This window comes from Miscanthus floridulus, chromosome 8 (assembly GCF_019320115.1).
Source record: "Miscanthus floridulus cultivar M001 chromosome 8, ASM1932011v1, whole genome shotgun sequence".
Lineage (NCBI taxonomy): Eukaryota > Viridiplantae > Streptophyta > Magnoliopsida > Poales > Poaceae > Miscanthus > Miscanthus floridulus.
Window position 1 is genome coordinate 113741803 of NC_089587.1, and position 19042 is coordinate 113760844.

Genomic DNA, 19042 nt, shown 5'->3' on the forward strand with positions numbered 1-19042 from the left:
CTGTTCTGAACCATAAAAGCGCAGCCTTTGATCCCCAGGACGTGTTGACAAAATTAAAGGATTCCGGGTTATCAAAGGTCATATATTAGGTTGTTTAATATCCTAACTTATACAAAGTGCTTAGCCAGCAATTCAGAAGATAACTTTCCTGACCACTGGAAAAATGACATCATTACACGTACATGAAAGCACACTGACTCTGCTCCATAAACAATTTACCAACCTGATAAGTCGATCCATATTAATTTGATGTTACAATAACCAGTATATACACAATAATACCTTACAGAAGTAGACAAAACAAAGTTTGTACAATTTTAGAACCTTTATAAAGATACCACCGCTAAAGCATTATTAAAATATAGGTTGGAAATTACAATAACACGAAGCCTCTGCCGATTTTCTTCAATACATTTTTGCGTTGCTTTATTAAGACACCAGTCCAAATAATCTTAACCTGCAGCTCATAAGTGCCCAGCTTGAAAGTCCATTCTTCTTCATAGTGTTCAAGGCTTATAGACTTTGGCTTAGCCCTAGGAACCGAAAAATGGTGCACCAAATCTCTACCCCATGGGACAGCTACTACACGACGAGTTAACGAAACAGAGCCACCACAACCAAGTTTTGTCTCAGTGCCAGCTACTTTGCTGTCATACAGAAGGATTCCATTTTTCTTATATCCAGCAGTTATTTTGTCATGGAAATAAGATTCCTCATTCAATATACTAACTTCAACGGAAGCTTCCAATGCATTTGGAATATTATTAAACTCCATTTTAACTTGACTCAAGCAACTGTTGAGAGATAAAGTCAGGAGACACGATTCACAGGTGACGGTATGCCGTTGCATCAAACCTTTGCTGAACTCTTGGTCAACTGTCTCCTCATCACCCTTAATAATCTTCAAATTTAACTCAAAAACCATAACATCGCCAGCAAGAGCTCGATACGGGCCGGTCAAAGTTAGGGCATCATCCTGCAAAAGGGATTCAGCAGAAAAATGTAAAAACAACAACAGAAAAATAAAGCTCGGCAAGTCAAATGTAATTCAGTTCATTTAAATATCAGCAGAAGATCCAAGAATTATAAATTAGACAGCCAGACAATGTGAATGCAAGCAAACCAGGTTATGGCATTAGAGTCAGTGTTCGTCTAAACGGCCTAAACGGCTGCTAAACAGTAAACGGTGGCAAACTGTTTTGTTTAGGGGGTATTTGGAAATTAAATGGTAAAAAGGGGATAAACGGTCTAAACGCCCTAAACGGAACGGAGGTAAACGATTTTACATGGGCTAAATGACTGTTTAAATGGCTGTTTAGACGAACACCGGGTAAATACATTTAAATTTTATATGCACAAATTTGTATACTTAAGTTTATTATATTTATAAAAATGTATACTTGTGTAAATATGTATGTTTGATTCTTTTTACATGCATAAATATATATACATACTAAAATAATTATTTTTTAATTGCATAAATATGTATAAATGCTAGAATAATTGATTTTACATCAATAAATATGCATATTTTGGTAATATTGTGCAAAATTGTTTAGACCATTTAACTCCATTTAAACACCGTGTAAATTGCCTAAATGCTAAACGAAGGGCGAACAACTGTTTACCGTTTAGTGTTTAGGATAACATTGATTAGAGTACCCCCCATCCCCCTTTGTTGGCAAGATAAGAACACCATTTGTGAATATGATTCTCACTCCAAATACATTGGAGGCTTGACAAAATAGCTTGGCCAGGCAGCTCTCCCAGACCCAGGCATCTGACTTCGTCTGCCTGGGGATGGGATGCACCAACCTGGCCCAGGCAGCCTTCCCTATGCCAAAACCAAACAGAGGCCTAGGCACAAGCATACTGGGCCGTGTAGATGGTGCCTAGAGACAACATATATACATGGCTCGTCCTAGCAATATTCTATTTGCTAACTGATATTTCTGCTATTTGTAGATCTATTTGATAATCCATACCTCAGCTAATTAGAATTAGAAATCTTACTAACATTTGCAATATTCTTCTGTAGGCAATTCAAATCATTGTTATTCAAGATAAGTTAATTACTCCATTATAACAAACCTAAACAGTAATGAAGATTGATCAAAGTTGGTTATCCCTAATTTTTTTTACTTTTAAAATGCATACCATATAGCTACTGTGTTGCTTATTTTGATCTACAGTACAAACCATCAAAATTCAAATCCATCTAGTCATCATTAGAGAGCTAGATGCACTAATCACTGGGTGACCGACTGGCAAGCATTTAACATGCAAGAAAACATATGTTACGATCTTATTTCGATGTTCAAGCAAGGGCAACATCACTTAAGCAGTGTGAATTATGCGAACAGCCTGTGATTAGCTAGTAACAGGCATGTCTAACTACTATGTCTAGCAGAACAGGAAACAAATACTATTTGCGTCCCGCTACAAAAACGTGGAAACATTAAGATGCCTGATTATTCAAAAACAGTACCACCACATACAAAAGCAATACAGCAGGTTAAAGCACCAAACCCAGTAGAAACTAGATGATCCAACATCAGGGAATAACAACTAAAACCAACAAACATTATTATATTTGGTTGATATCTACAAAAAGCTGTCTATTAATTTGCTCCTAAAGACATTTTGTGAATCAGCATGGTTCAAGATGTGGAAAATCCAGTATGATTTTTCAGTGCAAGGAGCCAAAAACCATAGGATGCAAGTGACACATAGGAAAGTGTAAACAGAATTACTAGCGCAGTTTTGTAGACTCTACGTGAATGTCCGCATATCGTTTAGTATTCTAGTAAAATCTTATAGCAGGATACTAGGAAACTAACTTAATAACAGTGACCAAACAGTTCTTATAGTGATGTGATTTAATTGCCACATTTGACAGTAAAAGTAGTGTCATTCAGTTTGATCAGTGCCATATATGCTGACGGAAACTAACTTAAGAACCGTTGTTGGTCTTATGATTCGGATTCTGCTCCATCAGCTCCAGCTCGTCCTCCGTATCGAACCACCTTCAGTCTCCGAGGAAAACACGAGGTTTTTTTTTTCTCAATCCTTGTTCGTGACCAAATAAAACGAATTCGCGTCGGAAAAAGAGGGGAATGTAGATCGATGAGGAGTAGAATCGATCCACCACCAGTGTACCGCCGCAGCAGACGAAAGGGGCTAGGGTTTCGCGAGTGCAGGATGAAATTGAGGTTGGATTTCTTCTCTGTGCAGACCCGATCCCGATTCCTGCCACGTGGACACAGGCACGGAGCTCAGGCGTCCGAAATCGAGCAGCTTGCTGCGAAGAGTCGAAGACCGTTCGTGCCTGAGCAACAACCCCGCGCTCCGTCGTCGCTCGTTGTCGCTTCTTCCTTCCAGCCACGACCCCAACTCCAACGCACCGTTCTCAAGTGCCCAATCGCCGACGAGAGACGCTGTAGGGTGTCGAGACCCTCCATTGCGCTGCGCTGCTCGCCGTCCAGACGTTGCAGTGTGCCCGTGCTGCTCTCTGGCAATGTCCCAATAGCTAGCTATCGACCCCTCATGCGCTCGCATTCTCCCTAAACCCCTCAAAACTCCCCACTGTCGATCCATTCCGCTGACGAGCTCCAAACTGGATGATCTTCTTCTTTCTTTTCCCCATTCTTAGATCCTAGCCATAAATTCATGAAATTCGCAATATAAACCATGTGGGAGACTAAATCATTTGCGTCTTCGCCTTCTACACCTTCTTACTGTTCCATTTTGACGGTTACAGCAGTCAATCGCAGCTGGGGCAAGCTCCACAGTTGTAGACCTGCATCGTCAAACTCCTGCAAGATGAACACAGGGAAAGCATACTTCGTTTACGTATTCTCTTCAATAAAGCGTACTGTATTTTTCTGCTTTTACCTCAGGCACATGGCAGCAACCAAACAAGAAGATGAACTCCATGCCTCGGCAGGCAAAAAACATCTAAATCTCAAGGAGATCCCAGGCAGGCAAAATACTCAGGCATGTGAGTTAGGGTAGCAACCGAACATGCCCCTTACCAGCCTGACAAGGATCAAGAACACATATCTCTTTGAAGATAGTCTCAGAGGCTAAGGAATCAACTCTTTTTGTGAAGCTTAACCTATCCATTTTGTTAGGAGCCTCATCCTTGAAGTACCTACAGCTATTATCCTCGATATGCAGGCATAACAAGATAATTATCATGGAACACCTGACCTTAACAAAACAATGAAAAACACATATTTGTTTTAGCAGATTCAAATCTCTGTAGTGCTGAGGAAATTACACATGCAGATTAGACAATAACGAAAGTGGGAGACACCAAATACACATGCACGGTCAAGATATTCAGAGTGGCTCTCATTTACCTAAAAACAACTATTTTCAACACGTCAAACATTGTAAGCGAATTCTGATGTGTTAGTTACATATCATTAAGCTTCAAATAAGTTTGAAGAATGGGCATGTTAACAAATTCGAAACAATCTTCATGAACATGCAAATGAACAAAGTACAAACCTAGAATAGGAAAAGATTTTGTCAAGCCCCAACGACGGAACGACGCATATGTTTTTAATTGTTGGGTTAATTCCCATATCGGATATTGATGGTAGGGGAACCCAACTTATAAGGTGGAGGGAATCTCACCTATCAGTCTAGTCTTTTGAGTCGAGGTGGCCCAAGACCTTGCTTGGAGCTATGGTTGGGCCTCTGGTTTGGCAGGCCTGTGTGTGACCTGGTGTTGATGGCTTGATGCCAAGGTTTGGCTAGGCCCATCTGTAGCGGCTATGGTTAGGGTGTGACGTGGTGAAAGGAAGGCGAAGCGTTCACCTCGGTGGCCCGTTGGAAAAGTGGAGACACGTCATGGGCCGGGCCCCTTAAATAAGGACGCAACTTTTTTTTGAGGAAAAAATAAGGACGCAGCTAGTTGTGATGCCCGTTGGAAAAGTGGAGACACGTCATGGATCGGGCCCCTTAAATAAGGACACAACTTTTTTTTTGAGGAAAAAATAAGGACGCAGCTAGTTGTGATGCAATAAGAAGGTTAAAGCACGTAACATCAGACTCTGGCCCGTTGGAAAAGTGGAGACATGTCATGGGTTGGGCCCGTTAAATGAGGACATTGGAAAAGTGGAGACACGTCAAAGGCTAGGCCCGTTAAATGAGGATGCGGCTAGTTGCGTCAACATCGGGCTCTAGGAGTCCATTCCGACTCTTGCCTCGTGGATATAAATATAAGAATCACTGCCCTAGTTTGAGGAATACGAATAGTGTTAAAAAAGGACACTATCAATTTTGCTCCGGTCCGTTCGGTGTTAGCGGGCGTAGTTTCTAGTTGCGATCATGTTGGAACCCAATACAAACCTAGGCGTAGTTTCTAGTTGTGATCACGTTCAAACCCAATATAAACCCAATGGTCTTGAAGTATATTCAACGGGCGCAATGTCGCCTGAACGAAAGCCCGATTTCAGGCGACCCATGAATAGGAAAAGAGTTAATAAAGAAGTAAAACGCTTGTCTAACCAACACCGTGTGAGCAGGCTGAAACTAGAAGCGGCATGGTCTCCCCTATTAGTGGCTGCAGTTGTCGACTCGTTGCAGGCTTCTCTCCCCCCACATCCTCTTTTCTCAAGGATACTTGTTCGTGTATGCGATCGATTCGATCGTCTAGATCTTGAGCTTCTAGCCACCTGAGCTGGCCATGACCGCGCCTCTATGGCCCGCTACCGCCTCTTTGTCAAATTGCATTTTTTTTTTGTACTTCTCCAATTTTAAATTATAAGATGTTTTGACCTTTTAATAGATAATACATCATGTCTAGATATATACTGAGAAAGATGATGTCTTGTAGTTTGAACCGAGGCAGCAGGACTGAAGGAGTATCATACAAACAACAATCACCACTAAAACAGTTCTTGTGCTGTCACGGAAAACAAAAATAAATCGTGCTAAATTTGATCCCATCGTAATGGCGTTGTCATCCCCTTTGCAGTTCCATCACCGGCAGCCCGTAGCAGCACTACTCACAAGAATCTTTTGCAGTCACTAGTGCCGAGCTGGCCACGTGGGTGGAACGGTGGACTCCACCTCAGGGTGCCACCCAAAAAAGAAAAGAAAAGGAAAAAACGTATTGCGCCGAGCACAAAAACCCGCACCGGACCGGACACCCGCCCAGAAAGATAGGCCCGCCCACTGCCGCCACAGCCATCCTTTTCCTGCACAAATCACGCACGCGGCAGGCCCAAATCACGGCCACAAAAAGCCACGCACGCAGGGGCGGGTCCTGCGCGGCGCACGGAAACCCACCTCCACCGCGTGCGTCGGCTGCTTGCTGCCTGCTGCCTGCCCCCGCGTTCCCTTCGCTCCCGCCGCCGACACTCCCACCGCCGCCATGGCGGCCCCGCCCCGCGCCACCGCGGTCCTCGCGTGGTGCGTGCGCTCATCACTGTCCCGCGTTCTCTTCTCTCTCTCGCGCGCGGGGGCCGCGGCGAGGGGAACTCCGTCTCTCGCGATGCCGGCCGACGCGGCGGCAGGCCGCTGATTGCTCTCGTTCTCATTCTGTGCAGGGGTTCCGGGGAGGACGGGCAGCTGGGCATGGGCGGGAACGAGGAGAAGGACTGGGCCCACTGCGTGGAGGCGCTGGGGCCCTACGCCGTCACCGCCGTCGTCGCCGGCAGCCGCAACTCCCTCGCCATCTGCGACGACGGCCGCGTGCGTCCCCTTCCCCTTCCCCGACCGCTGCCTGCTGTTCGTGCTTGTTGTTCATTTCCTGGCGAGCTTCTGTTTCTGACCCGGTTGCTTTGCTTGGGTTGGTTGGGGTTCCTTGCCGCGCGCAGCTCTTCACTTGGGGGTGGAACCAGCGCGGCACGCTCGGGCACCCGCCGGAGACCAAGACGGAGAGCTCCCCGGGCCCCGTCGACGCCCTCGCGGGTGCCAAGATCGTCCAGGTGCGCCTCAGTTCCGCTTTACCTGCGAGGTTCGTGTCTGTGCTGCTGCTGACGGAACAGGCTCTGCCTATGGTTTCCTTGGTTCATTCAGGCGGCGATTGGCGGGTGGCATTGCCTCGCAGTTGACGACAAGGGGCGCGCCTACGCCTGGGGTAGGGACACCCGCTTCACCGCGATTCCCGTCGCTGATTTCTGGTTGCTTTGATGCAAGGTGCGTGGATTGTGTGCAGGGGGGAACGAGTACGGGCAGTGCGGTGAGGAGCCCCAGAGGACGGAGGACGGGACGAGGGCGCTCTGGAGGGACATCCCGACCCCGCAGCGCTGCGCGCCCAAGCTCAAAGTCCGGCAAGTGAGTGGAATTGGATTCCTGTGCTACGTTGTGCAATAGCACCAGTGGGAGAACTTTAGCAATTTTGGTTCGGCAAGTGAGTGCAATTTTGGTTGCAGGGAATCCAACAATTTTTGGATAGTGTTGTCACTTTGGCATATGCTTTGTTGCCAAAGAAGTAGTCTGATCACAAACCACTTATAGGATAATTTATATGATGGAACTGGAGCAGTTATAGTGTCTATCGCTCAAATGAATTGTTCCTGTTGGTGAAAGGATGCTGCAACTTTTGTGTGCTGCATGCACTCATGATTTCGGTTTGTTAGCTTTTGGCTTCCTTATTTGTTTGCTAATTCTAGGTAGCTGCTGGAGGGACACATTCAGTGGTTTTGACTCAAGAAGGTCACGTCTGGTCATGGGGACAGCCATGGCCTCCTGGCGATATGTATGGTGCCTTATGATGAAATATTTTTTTTTGTTTGCTCTTCTATTGTCTCCTTGATTCTAATGTTGAGCATGGGTCTTTTTTCAGCAAGCAAATATCTAAACCAGTACGTGTGCAAGGCCTTGAGAAAGTGAGGGTCATTGCTGTAGGTGCATTCCATAATTTGGCACTAACAGAGGATGGAATTTTGTGGGCATGGGGTAGTAATGAGTATGGTCAGCTGGGGACTGGAGATACCCAACCAAGATCACATCCGATACGTGTCGAAGGACTATCTGATCTCTCACTGGTGAGTCAGATTGATTTCTTTTCTTTGATTTTCTGATACATTTTCAAATTAGTCTGTCATCAGTGAGTTTCTCAAGCCATTGCCAAATGAGCTTATATAAGGACGACAAACCAAGATAAAAAAGATCCAAACTTAGTTGTTTTTCCCCAAGCTCGATCTCTCATTGGTTTAGCTTTCATTCATCTAACAAGCTTCATCTTTTCGGGACTTCCAGTTATAATCATTGCACACTAGGAATACTATGTTTGAATGTTTGATGTTGCTTATGCAAAGAATGGCATCCTGATTCTCTATTTGAGGACACCACTGCATGGGCATAAATCGATAATTTGTCTCCACATTGCTTTCCTGATTTCTCACTTGTTGCATAAGCTCCAATATCTTACATTTGCAGGTTGACATTGCTGCTGGAGGCTGGCATTCAACTGCACTAACTATAGAGGGAGAGGTATTTCCATTATCTTGATTCTTGAATTCAGGGTTACCATCTTATTATTATATGCTGTTTTATCCTGCCAAGCCACCAGATGACACGAATATATTAAGGGACAGGCTATTCATTCATGCTTAGGAAATTAACTTCTTGAAAACTGTTGTCATATTATGTCGGCTGCAGATAAATTCACTTGCTTGCTATTTATTCAGGGCATGCTTTAAAGATGTCCAGATTAGAGAGCACCGAAAATATACATATTATACGAATATACGATGAAAGTAACCTAGAGGAGTTTGTTGACCATGTTGAGCTCATCTGAACCGAATACAGAGTCAGCAGTTGTTCCAAAAAAAAAAGAGGCTACAGACTAAGTTTGGCTTGAGTTCCATTGATTCAGATCCATCTGTACCTTATTCTGCATTTTCCAGAAAACGAATATTAATGCCATGGAAACATGTATTTTAACGTAGTAAGACTGGCACTGATCACAATAAATGACAAGAAAAGAAATGTAAGGCACTGCAGGCTCGATATTGTATTGCATAGGGGTAGACAGGGATGGGGAGCGTAGTGAGGGTGTATATTAAGATCTGAAATTAACTAGGATTGTTTCCAGGGCTTTCCTTATATAGACGATACTGAGGGCTTGTGGTTATTTATTTAGAAAGATGGATCATGTGACAAACATATATGCTGTACTGGGCAAAGCAGATATGCACTTAGGTGCCTCTGCTATGTATATGTCAGACTGATCGGAACTGCTTGCTGCAGCAAGCGTTGCGGCTGCTGCTGCAGCAAACCTGCCTACATCTACTATTCTTTGTAGTAGAAAATAAGCAGCAGCAACTGCTGTAGCTGCTTCAAAAGCACAGCTGAGCAGGTCCCATGAGTTGCACAAATCGACCTGATCCAATCTCGATGCATTGTAAAATCTTCTTTTTTGGTACTCATCATTTTCTACTTGAACACAAATATTTTGTTTTTTTTCTCTTAACCTGCACCAACTTTCTTAGGACTAAAAGGCTTTGTTGCTGTTTGGTCTCTTTAGGTGTATGCTTGGGGGAGAGGAGAGCACGGGAGGCTTGGATTTGGAGATGATAAGAGTAGTCGCATGGTGCCCCTAAAGGTTGAGCTTCTAGCTGGAGAAAATATTGTTCAGGTAATAGACCTTGGTATTAGTATTACTGGGATGTTGTTGACTTCAGTTGCATTAGCCTTTCCTGTGGACTGTGGTCCTGAAATGGTTGAACAATTTTCCTCTCCAAGCTGAGCAGCAGAGCTCATTTTGCATGTTTGCAGGTATCATGTGGAGGAACACATTCAGTTGCGCTAACTCGAGATGGCCGGATGTTTTCTGTAAGTAGAAGCTGTCTTCTACTTACAATCCTACCATGTGCCTTGCCATTATCTTTTCTAGCTCAGGGCTCTGACATATAAAATGAAGATCCCGGCCACGACCATTTTTACGGTCTTTGCAGTAGAATACTACCGATAGAAAAATTTAAAAGTTATGCAAAAACCTAAAATGCATTAAAGCAATTTTAACTGGAGCGAACCCAAGGATGTCTGAAGCCATATAAGCATGATCAAATATATTGTTGATTTTGTGGTCAGTAGCCAAGCTGTACAACATTCTTCCTGAGGGAGAAAACATGCCCATAGGCCATAGTTGAGACAAGGATGAACAGACCGGGTTTTCTATTTTCTTACATACATATGAAACACTTGAAGATTTTGAAATTTGCAAAGTTGTGGACTGGTTGTGGATATGCTTTTTAAACACGATGCATGTGCAGACTCGAGAAATGTCGATTTATGTTCTAAGAATGACTGGTATCAACTGTATGTATTTTACCCAAGTTTCACTAACTCCAGTTCAGGCATTATTGATGTTTTCTGCATTGCGCATAGTTTTATCGAGTTTTGCCATGCATATTAATGGCGAGAGTCTCTTTTTGTGTTGGCATGCAGTATGGGAGGGGCGACCATGGCCGTCTGGGCTACGGCAGGAAGGTGACGACGGGCCACCCCATGGAAGTGCCCATCGACCTGCCGCCGCCCAAGATCAGCAGCAGCCCTGACGGGCAGTGGCAGGCTAAGTACGTGGCTTGTGGCGGGCGGCACACCCTGGCTATTGCGGAGTGGACAGAGGCCACCGACTGATCACCTGAATCCTGATATGCGTGCAAATCTGAGGTTGAGAAGCCTACTATACAATTATTATAGTGTTCGTGGAATAAGCATAAGTTATGCAACATTAGGCATCATAAAATTAATTTTCTGTATGAGCTTAATTTGGCAAGGAACAAAATAGTCGGAAGAGGACTTTGTGCAGAGATAGATGAGAGACGTTCAGTATTTCAGCAATATTTTTCGATGGACAAATTTGTGCTGTATCCACTCTATTGGGTACCTGCCTGCCGACCTATTATCGCTGGAAATTAAAAACCCTTTTTCTCCCAAGAAGAGATTAAATCTATCATCCGATCCATGCCTAGAGACAAAGCGCCAGGTCCGGACCAAGTGTTAGGAAATTGTTAAAAAAAAGATCTCACTGTGGCAATCAGCAGCCCTTTGAGCTCCTCGATTCATCTAACACCATGGTCAAAATTGGACGCCTTGCGTATGAATGACAATATGCAGTGTGATGTTGTCATGTGCAAATATATGTAAAAAATAATGATTCCATGCTTCAAAAAGATATTGTATCTTATTTTGGGAAATTATTGATAATAGGCAGCCTAAAATATTTGTATAGCGCACCTGTAGGTTGTTGAACTATTGCTTTATGCGCCAGGGGTAAAAGAGTAACTTCGCATACAACTTAATACGGTTAGCCCATCTGTCGGTATTTTGTAGACCGACTAGTGAATTTATACGATTGTCGCGCTGCTCCAGGAAGACGATGGTAGCATCCAAAAGACACGTGGATTTATACTGGTTCAGGCCGGAGCCCTACGTCCAGTCTCAGAGATGATCAAGTGCGTGTTCCTCGCTTGAATGCTCTGAAGTTCTTACAATGGGGATGCAAGAATGGTGGAAAAGGGAGGAGAGTGGAGCTAAAGCTAGAAGATGGACTGCTCGAATGAGAGCTTCGAGAGTCCGATGGCCTAGAAGGGTGCCCTAGCTGCCCTTATATAGAGTCCAGGGCCAGGTCACATACAAAGAGGGAGGTTCTCCCGACCGGGGGGTCGTGAGCCTGAGGGAGGGAATCTAGCTAACTTGGCTTGCAAGTAACGTTGTCTTGTCTTGGTGTAGTGCACGTCCAGACGTGGTTGTCGTTATGGCCTTGTGCCCACATCGCGACATGGTGGGCGTGGTTCTACTGTGCTGGCCGTGGCGGCACTGTAGGCACGATGGCGGTTCACCAGCCGTCCTACGCGACGCGGTCTCGCCGTGGCCTTCGTCATCGCCTCCTGATCTCCCACAGGCGTCGTACAGGAGTTGGTAGCCGTCCCTAGATCATTGATCGTCTTGCTGCTTGCGGAGCTGGTGGCCACGATCCCGAGTCCTGGGGTCGTGGCCTTCATGGGCTTGGATGGCCTCGAAGTCAAGGCCGCCGTCGTGAACCCATCTTGTAGTGGTTGGGGTCGTACACCCGTCTCATCGGGCCGTATCTAGACGGTGGGTCACCATACTGGCCACCACCGTTTGGTGGTATTGTCTTGTCTTTGCTGCTTGCGCAGTGATGGCGTCTAACCAGGCTAAGGGGACTGTTGTCCCCTCGGTCCTTGCAGGATCACTATGGCATGCCTGCTCTAGTCAGAGCTGGCACGCTTGGCGGGGCTCGATCTCTCCCCGTTCCTCCCAGAGGTCGTGGGGAGTTGCGCGGTGTGTGGTGAAGGTAGAGAGAAGAGGTCCTGGCCAACCCCTACCTTAGTGTTTGGCCCTGGTCTACATAGCTTAGCTGGGCCTCGATCCTTTAGGCTTATACTAGCTGGTGTACCGTGGGCCGCCCGAGCGGCTAACTAATCGATGTCTTGAGATACCCAGGGTATCATAACCCCAACAGTAGCCCCCGAGCATTTTTGCGATCATGAAGTGATCGTGAAAGCGCTAATGTTCGCGTGTGTTGAATGTGGGTTCGTTGTCGTGGCTATCCCGAGCTTCGGCGCTCGACCCCATGCGGGCTAGTGCGTTTAATGCGGTAGATGGTTGTTATGTCCTGTCCCGCCAGGACGCCCTGACGGTGCGGTACGCGTTGGCAGTCCTTAACTCCTATTTCTAACCGCCAACTCTCACATAAAATCTACACAAATGGTCACCAAACTTAGAATTAGGGCTTACAACTCACAAGTTCCACTAGTTTTGGTGAATTATCTTTTGCAGGATGACTTATATGAAAAACATGGAAATATGACCAAGAATACAAATCACGCAAAGCACATTTCCATCCTACACATAGCAAAAGAGAAGAGAGGCCCACAACCAGGCAAAACAGGGCCCAGACAAGTGGAGAACAAGGATAAACCCAAATTAAATCAACTTATCTTCGCAGAACACCAACATAGGCCCACTCTAGAAGATAAAAGAAGATCCCCTAACAAAGTTGGACTTAAGGTGGCCCAACAGGGGTGCGGGTGAACCCATGGTGCGGCCGCACCCACGCTGGCCAGCCTCAAGCCCAACCTTGCCAGGTCGGTTCATACCGCCTCTCCAAAGGCGTTTCACAAGGTGTCGGGCAGATTCAACGTACCTACAAGGCGGTTTGCACTTTCCATGAGGGGATGAGGCATTATTCAAAGAGCCCCTCCTCTCCACCTATAAAAGGAGGCTCCCCTCTCCTCATTTGAACAACACACAAGAGAAGAAGAGCAAAGCAAGAGCAAGAGCACCTCCACTCCATGGCCTTAGGCCTTAGCTAGCTCTAGCAAAATAATAGGGAGAGATGTGAGGAAGAGTTCGGGGAAGAAGTGTCGGACTTGTCGATAACCTTCCCCCGCTTGTACCTCGACGAACATCGGCTTTGTACCTCAATGGGTATACTCATATTTGCTTATAGGATCATCGTCCGTCCCCGTGGTAGATGTTCTAGTAGAGGGCCCTGATAAAGACGGATAACCCTACGTGGACGCTAGAGTAGTAGTCGATAGCGTAGACATGGTGTCTATGCTAGAGGCTACCTTCGTTTGCCTCGTACTCTCTAGTTGAGGGGTAGGCGGTAGGTGGTGATAGCTCTATCTGTCCCTTGTAATCCCCCACGTTTGGGTACGGCGTAGAGCTAGAGGTCGGCTTCACCTGGCAGATCAGGTGTGATCCGGTGCCCGAAGTAAGCAAGTATAAGTAGAGTTTATCTATCCTTAGACCCTAAGCCTTAGGAATCCTTCTCTACCCTTATCAGTTATACTTGTATTGTCCTTGGACGAATTAGCTAGAAGAAATACCTCTGTTCCCTGTGGAAATATGATACTCTGAATACTTCCGGGTGAAAGCTACAACGGTAGTTCCATCTGCTAGCGGATTAACTTCTTTAGACGTTAAGAAATACCAACAGTACATGACTACTGAGCCTAGGCGTGTCATTGTGTTGTGTATCGGGGCATGTGATCCAGGCAGGGCCAAGTGGTCTCATCGACGCTATACCGGCTTCGCTTTTAGGAAGATCTCAATTTCCTGGACCCTATGCGGACATCTGACATCGGCTATGATCTCCTGTGATTCGCCACACAGAGCAAGGGTCTTAGGATGCTCAGTTAGCCCTTGGGCCTATAAGTAAGGGCTTTCCCACCATTTGAACTACTTCCAACAATGTCTATGAATTGCCTTTAGCCTTCCTGAAAGGCCAAACTCTGAGGGAGCGAGGAAAAAAGGAGAGAGGTTTCTCCTATGGATAGCTTTGAGCATGCGACCCTCTGGGGGTCGATCGTGTTGGCCGATGGCAGGTGTTATTCCTTCCAATAACTGGTGCTAGAAGGTGACTTGCGAGTAGGGGGGTGAGATATAGCGGGGTCACCGAGTCGGGTCATACACGACATCGTTCTTTAATCTCGTCGCTGTTTCTTGCCCCAAACCTTGGTGGTTCAGAGGCTCAAAATGGGCGATGGCCGGTGACACTTCCTATTGGTATTTCTTAACGCATACAAAAATAATCCACAAGTGCATAGAAGTACCATTGTAGCACTTCACCCAGAAGTATTCAGGGTATCGTATTTTCCATAGGGAACGGAGGTAAATCTTCTTCTAGTTTGTCCAAGGACAACACAAGGGTATAGTTGGTAGAGGGTAGAGATGGATTCCTATGCTTTTAGGGTCTAAGGATAGTTAAACTTTACTTCTACTCACTTACTTCGGGCACCGCTTGACACCTGGTTCCTACCAAGCATTGACGACCTGTAGCTCTATGTGGACCTCGGACGTGGGGGATTACAAGGAACAAACAGGGCTATCACCACCTACCGTCTACCCCTCAACCATGGGGAACGAGGCAAACGAAGGTAGCCTCTAGCCTAGACACCATGTCTATGCTGTCGACTACTACTCTAGCGTGCTAGCAAGGGTTATTCATCTTTATCAGAGCCCTTCTACTAGAGTATCCGTCACAAGGACGAACGACGATCCCGCAAGCAAGTAAGAATAAAGATTAACTAATCAATAGACTTTATACCAAAGGAATCACGAACACTCACTTAGTAGGAAAAACTATTGAAGTGAAGATGCTCGTCGAGGTACAAGTTTGGGGAGACACCGACAAGTCCGGCGCTTCCCCATATTCTCCCTCACATCTCTCCCGACTAACTCTACTAGCTATCTAGGGCCTAAGCCCATTGGAAAGGCGCTCTTATTTCTCTGGTGGTTTAGCTCTTACCTTATGTGTGTTGTCTTGTAGAGGGGGGTTGCCCCTCTATTTATACAGGGAGGAAGGCGGTGTGTGCGTCTATATTTGGCATGAAGTACATGCTTCACCGCCTTCTACATGCCCTCATGCCACCGCCATTCGAAGGGGCGACAGAGAGGTGCCAGTGGGGGGTCACCCGCCCACTGGGGTCAGCCGCCCCCTAACTGAGCCCTCTCGCCACCGCCTTTGCGTGATGGGTCGGTGATGGTTCTTGGGCTGCTCCTTGGTGGGTATTTTGCCTGGATAAATTTTAGTTGATGGGCTTCTTTATTTATTCCTTTGCGCAAATTAGCGTTGGAAAAGCCTTTTGGTGTATTCTTCCATGTATTTGTACTTGTGTCCAGCAAAACAATAATCTCCAAATACATGTGGAACTAGGTCAATAGTAAATGCATATGTGTTTAAGTTCACCAATTTCTCCTCATTTTACATCTTAATTGGTGGTCGAATTTGATCGTTAAGGACCGCCAACACTTCCGGCTCCTCCCTAAGTCTTGTGCGTAGGCCGACGCTATGTCGGGATCCCGTTAAGGGTTCGTCCGACATTTGCTTGGGACTACTCATAGAGTAGGAGGAGGCAAAGTAGCACTACCTTGTCATGTCGCCTGCGTTGAATGGGACGGGTTGGTGACCGGGATGTACTTTGGTTGTCGACGATAGTTGGCCTCCCTTTGTTGCCGAAGGGATGGCAGCAACCCCCTACATGTGGCCCCAAAGGTCGTGGCATCTACATAGGAGTAGGTGGGGCATTCGTTGCCCTTGCTTCCTTTGCATCATTTGGCCATCGAGGTGATACCTGACCTTGGCGTTTCAGCTGCGTGGCTGCTCCTGTATTCATGAGTGTCGAATGGAAAGAAGTTTCCTTCGAACACTCTAGCGGCCTTTGTGGATGTGGCGAGCCCCCTGGCCCTAGGGCTGGGGTTGTGCCTTTGGTCTAGGGTCACTAGAAAGGTCATTTTGCCTAATTGATATGAGGAGTCATTTCTGTGACCTCTTCTTGCGCGGTCGTGAGGTTTTCTATGATCATGCGCTAGCTCGTAGCCTCTTGGACCTTTTGCTTTTTCCACGTGACTGAGCCGTTATCACACTTTGGGCTTCGCATTGCTTCATGAGGAGGACATTGCTGCATTGCCTTGGCCATCCGCTCCATCGATCCCTCTGATGGTTTGTGAGTCTCTGGAGCTGGCCTTAGGTCTTGGACCTAGGATGCAGGGAGAAGCTGGTCATGCCTTGGGCTCAACCTCTTAATGGGGTCACAGGGACCTGGCTCCATTTTTCCCTAGCGTCCTTGCCGACCTCGAGAGGTCATGTTGCCCTGTTACAGGCAAGTTTAGTTTCGCCCCACATGGGGAAAGGCATGTCCACCGTAACCACACGGTCGGAGCGGTGCGCCTCATCGGGGTCGATGGGTAGTTCAAGCGGGACCCGATATCCTCCACAATCGACATGAAGTTCGGCTATGCCTCATCGTGAGACATCCCATAAATCATCAGCCATCAAACCCATCGGTCCCCGACCGCCTCCGTAGCGGTCGAAGGGCAAGATGCCTCCCCTAGAGGGGGTCAACTCGGGCGACTTCAAAGCAGATGACTTGAACATAGGAGGAGATGGTCGAGAGGCTCCATACCACCGATAAGAGCCATAGGGGGCCATCTCGCCCTGCCCTAATCCCTTTGTGGCCTTGAGCCCTTCTAAGGGCCAGCCCATGAGTAGGTTTTCTAAGCGCGACATGGGGTCATGGATGCTATAGGTCGTTCTGCGCACAAATTCAGGGGGTGGTTGGCCTCCCCAGTCACATCATGGCTAAATGGTGCCCAATCGCGAGCAGTCATGCACCGCAGAACATGGGCACGTAAATCAAAATGATATGGAAAGAGTGGGAATGCGTAAGGCTTACTTGGTTCACACCGCTGGGTGGGCAACCGCCGCTTTGCCTCCCCTCTGATCGCTCCTCCTGTGCTGTGAGATTTCCAAGACGGTTAGTAAATGTAGGCAAGTGTGCATGCTCCTGAGGTGTCCACTGTGGCTATAAATACGCTGGAGTGGTATGGCGGGGGAGGCATTCGCTTTAGGTCGCCCACTCCGCCACTTCCTCATTCTTGTTCTTGCACGCTTGTAGTTTCTTCTTCACCCATCGAGATGGATCATGGCAAATGTCCATAAGAGGAGTCACCAGAGGCCGGCGGGCCGTCGCCACGTCTTCGAGCATGCCTACACATGCAAGGGTACATTTTTGAGCGATGTTTTTTGATTATGATTGACCTGTGCTAATCAGTGATGCTTCCAGGGTGTCTCCCATGCTACATCTAGAGGGGCTTCCCGTGCCACCCGTGCTATGACCCCACCAACGGTAGGGTCAAGCTCATCTTCTTTGCTATCGTCTTCCTCTAATGACCAGTAGGAGTTCCACGAGCTTGTCCATGCAGCGAACGAGGCTCACCAGCGCTACTCTGATGCCACCCGCGAGGTGGGTTGGCTGGAGCGCTGCCTCAATGCCGTCGGGGTGGCCCTACCGCCTTAGAAAGGGAGACTACCACTACGTAGGTGGAGACCACTGATGCCTAGGCCCACATCGTGTGTAAGGGCTCTCTTTGTCTTGTCATCCTATCTAATATGCGCAGCTTCTGACCCTTGTGTCGTCTTGTTGCTAGTGTTGGAGGAGCAGTTGGCGGCCTCCCACCATGAGATGGAGGAAGACCACCTCTAGGAGTTTCTCCTGATGGAACCACGAGTGCACGGTGGTGGTAGGAATCCGGTAGGGAGCTGGCGTTGCTCTCGCTGCCCTGCCACTCCAAACCGGTCAGGACTTCTACCGAGTGGAGCCCGAGTTCTCGGACCGTGCTGGGCAGGAGGAACGGGTGGAGCTGGTTGATGACTTTGCCACCACGATGGCTACCGTCGTGGCTGCCCTGAACATGGAGGACATCCTCCGTGGTAGTGGACAAGGGCCTTAGGTTGTGCCTAGGGTCCTTTAAAAATGAATAAAATGATCTTCCTAGTTTGTGTATCTTGGTTTCTTTTCTTTTGCGCGCCACCGACTTGTTGTGCTTGCCATTGATCCGACCGTTCGAATGTCGTAGTCGTAGGACTTGGCCTAGGTATCGACCCATGAGGCTTTGCCCAGTGCGACTCTGTTTTCATGACTAAAGTGTCGTAGGATAGACCTGGTGACATCACGCTCTCCTTTGACCGCTTTCCTTGAGGTCACGGTAACTTTCCTTCCCTTTTCCTTACGCGTGGGTGTGTGGCCTTGCCTAGAGAAAGCTCTTGGGGTTCGGCTTCGTGTGACCCGTTGATGTACGCCGATGCATGATGTACCGTGGTGTAGCCCCCGCGAGTGAGCCACGTCGATCGACATGCGCCGATTGACACAGGTCACTTGGGAGTGAGCGGTAGACATGTACAAAGACTTTAGTCGAGAAAAAGCTTCCTTTTGGGAGAACCTCGATGCCGATGCTTGGACATTTGTGCCACTGATGAGGCACTTGGTACCCATAGTGTTTGGCACAGTGAGGCCCAGAATGTGTGGCTCATTGAGTTGAGAAGTGCATTGTGTCACGAGCCCTTCGGAGCTTGTCGATCGCGTCACCCTTGCGCCGGGTCATCTTGGGTCTTCATCGCGCGCCATGGTTGAGATCGCTGGGCACGACCTCTGCATGCTCCCCTACTGCATAGGGAAGTCACGCTCGGGTCTAGCTCCTGGAGGTTGCCCCTCAAGGCTTAACTCTGGCACGGCGCCAGTCATTACCGCCCAAGTGAGTCGAG

At 47.4% G+C, this 19042-nt stretch overlaps 2 protein-coding genes across 3 annotated transcripts; one reads left to right on the forward strand and one right to left on the reverse strand.

Annotated features, from left to right (window-relative positions):
* Window positions 1-233: 233 nt before the first annotated feature.
* Window positions 234-971, reverse strand: LOC136473303 (uncharacterized). The gene has a single exon (XM_066470968.1). The coding sequence runs from the start codon at window positions 923-925 to the stop codon at window positions 374-376; it is 552 nt and encodes a 183-aa protein (XP_066327065.1). The 5' UTR covers window positions 926-971; the 3' UTR covers window positions 234-373.
* Window positions 972-6264: 5293 nt separating this feature from the next.
* LOC136477183 (ultraviolet-B receptor UVR8-like) lies at window positions 6265-10827 on the forward strand. Of its 2 annotated transcripts, XM_066475253.1 has the most exons (11): window positions 6265-6426; window positions 6564-6708; window positions 6834-6944; window positions 7036-7096; window positions 7175-7293; window positions 7632-7717; window positions 7805-8006; window positions 8401-8454; window positions 9491-9601; window positions 9742-9798; window positions 10414-10827. In XM_066475253.1, the coding sequence occupies exons 1-11, from the start codon at window positions 6389-6391 to the stop codon at window positions 10603-10605; spliced, it is 1176 nt and encodes a 391-aa protein (XP_066331350.1). In that variant the 5' UTR covers window positions 6265-6388; the 3' UTR covers window positions 10606-10827. The 2 variants fall into 2 exon arrangements, with proteins under 2 accessions (XP_066331350.1, XP_066331351.1); XM_066475254.1 differs by lacking the exon at window positions 9742-9798.
* The last annotated feature ends 8215 nt before the right edge of the window (window positions 10828-19042 follow it).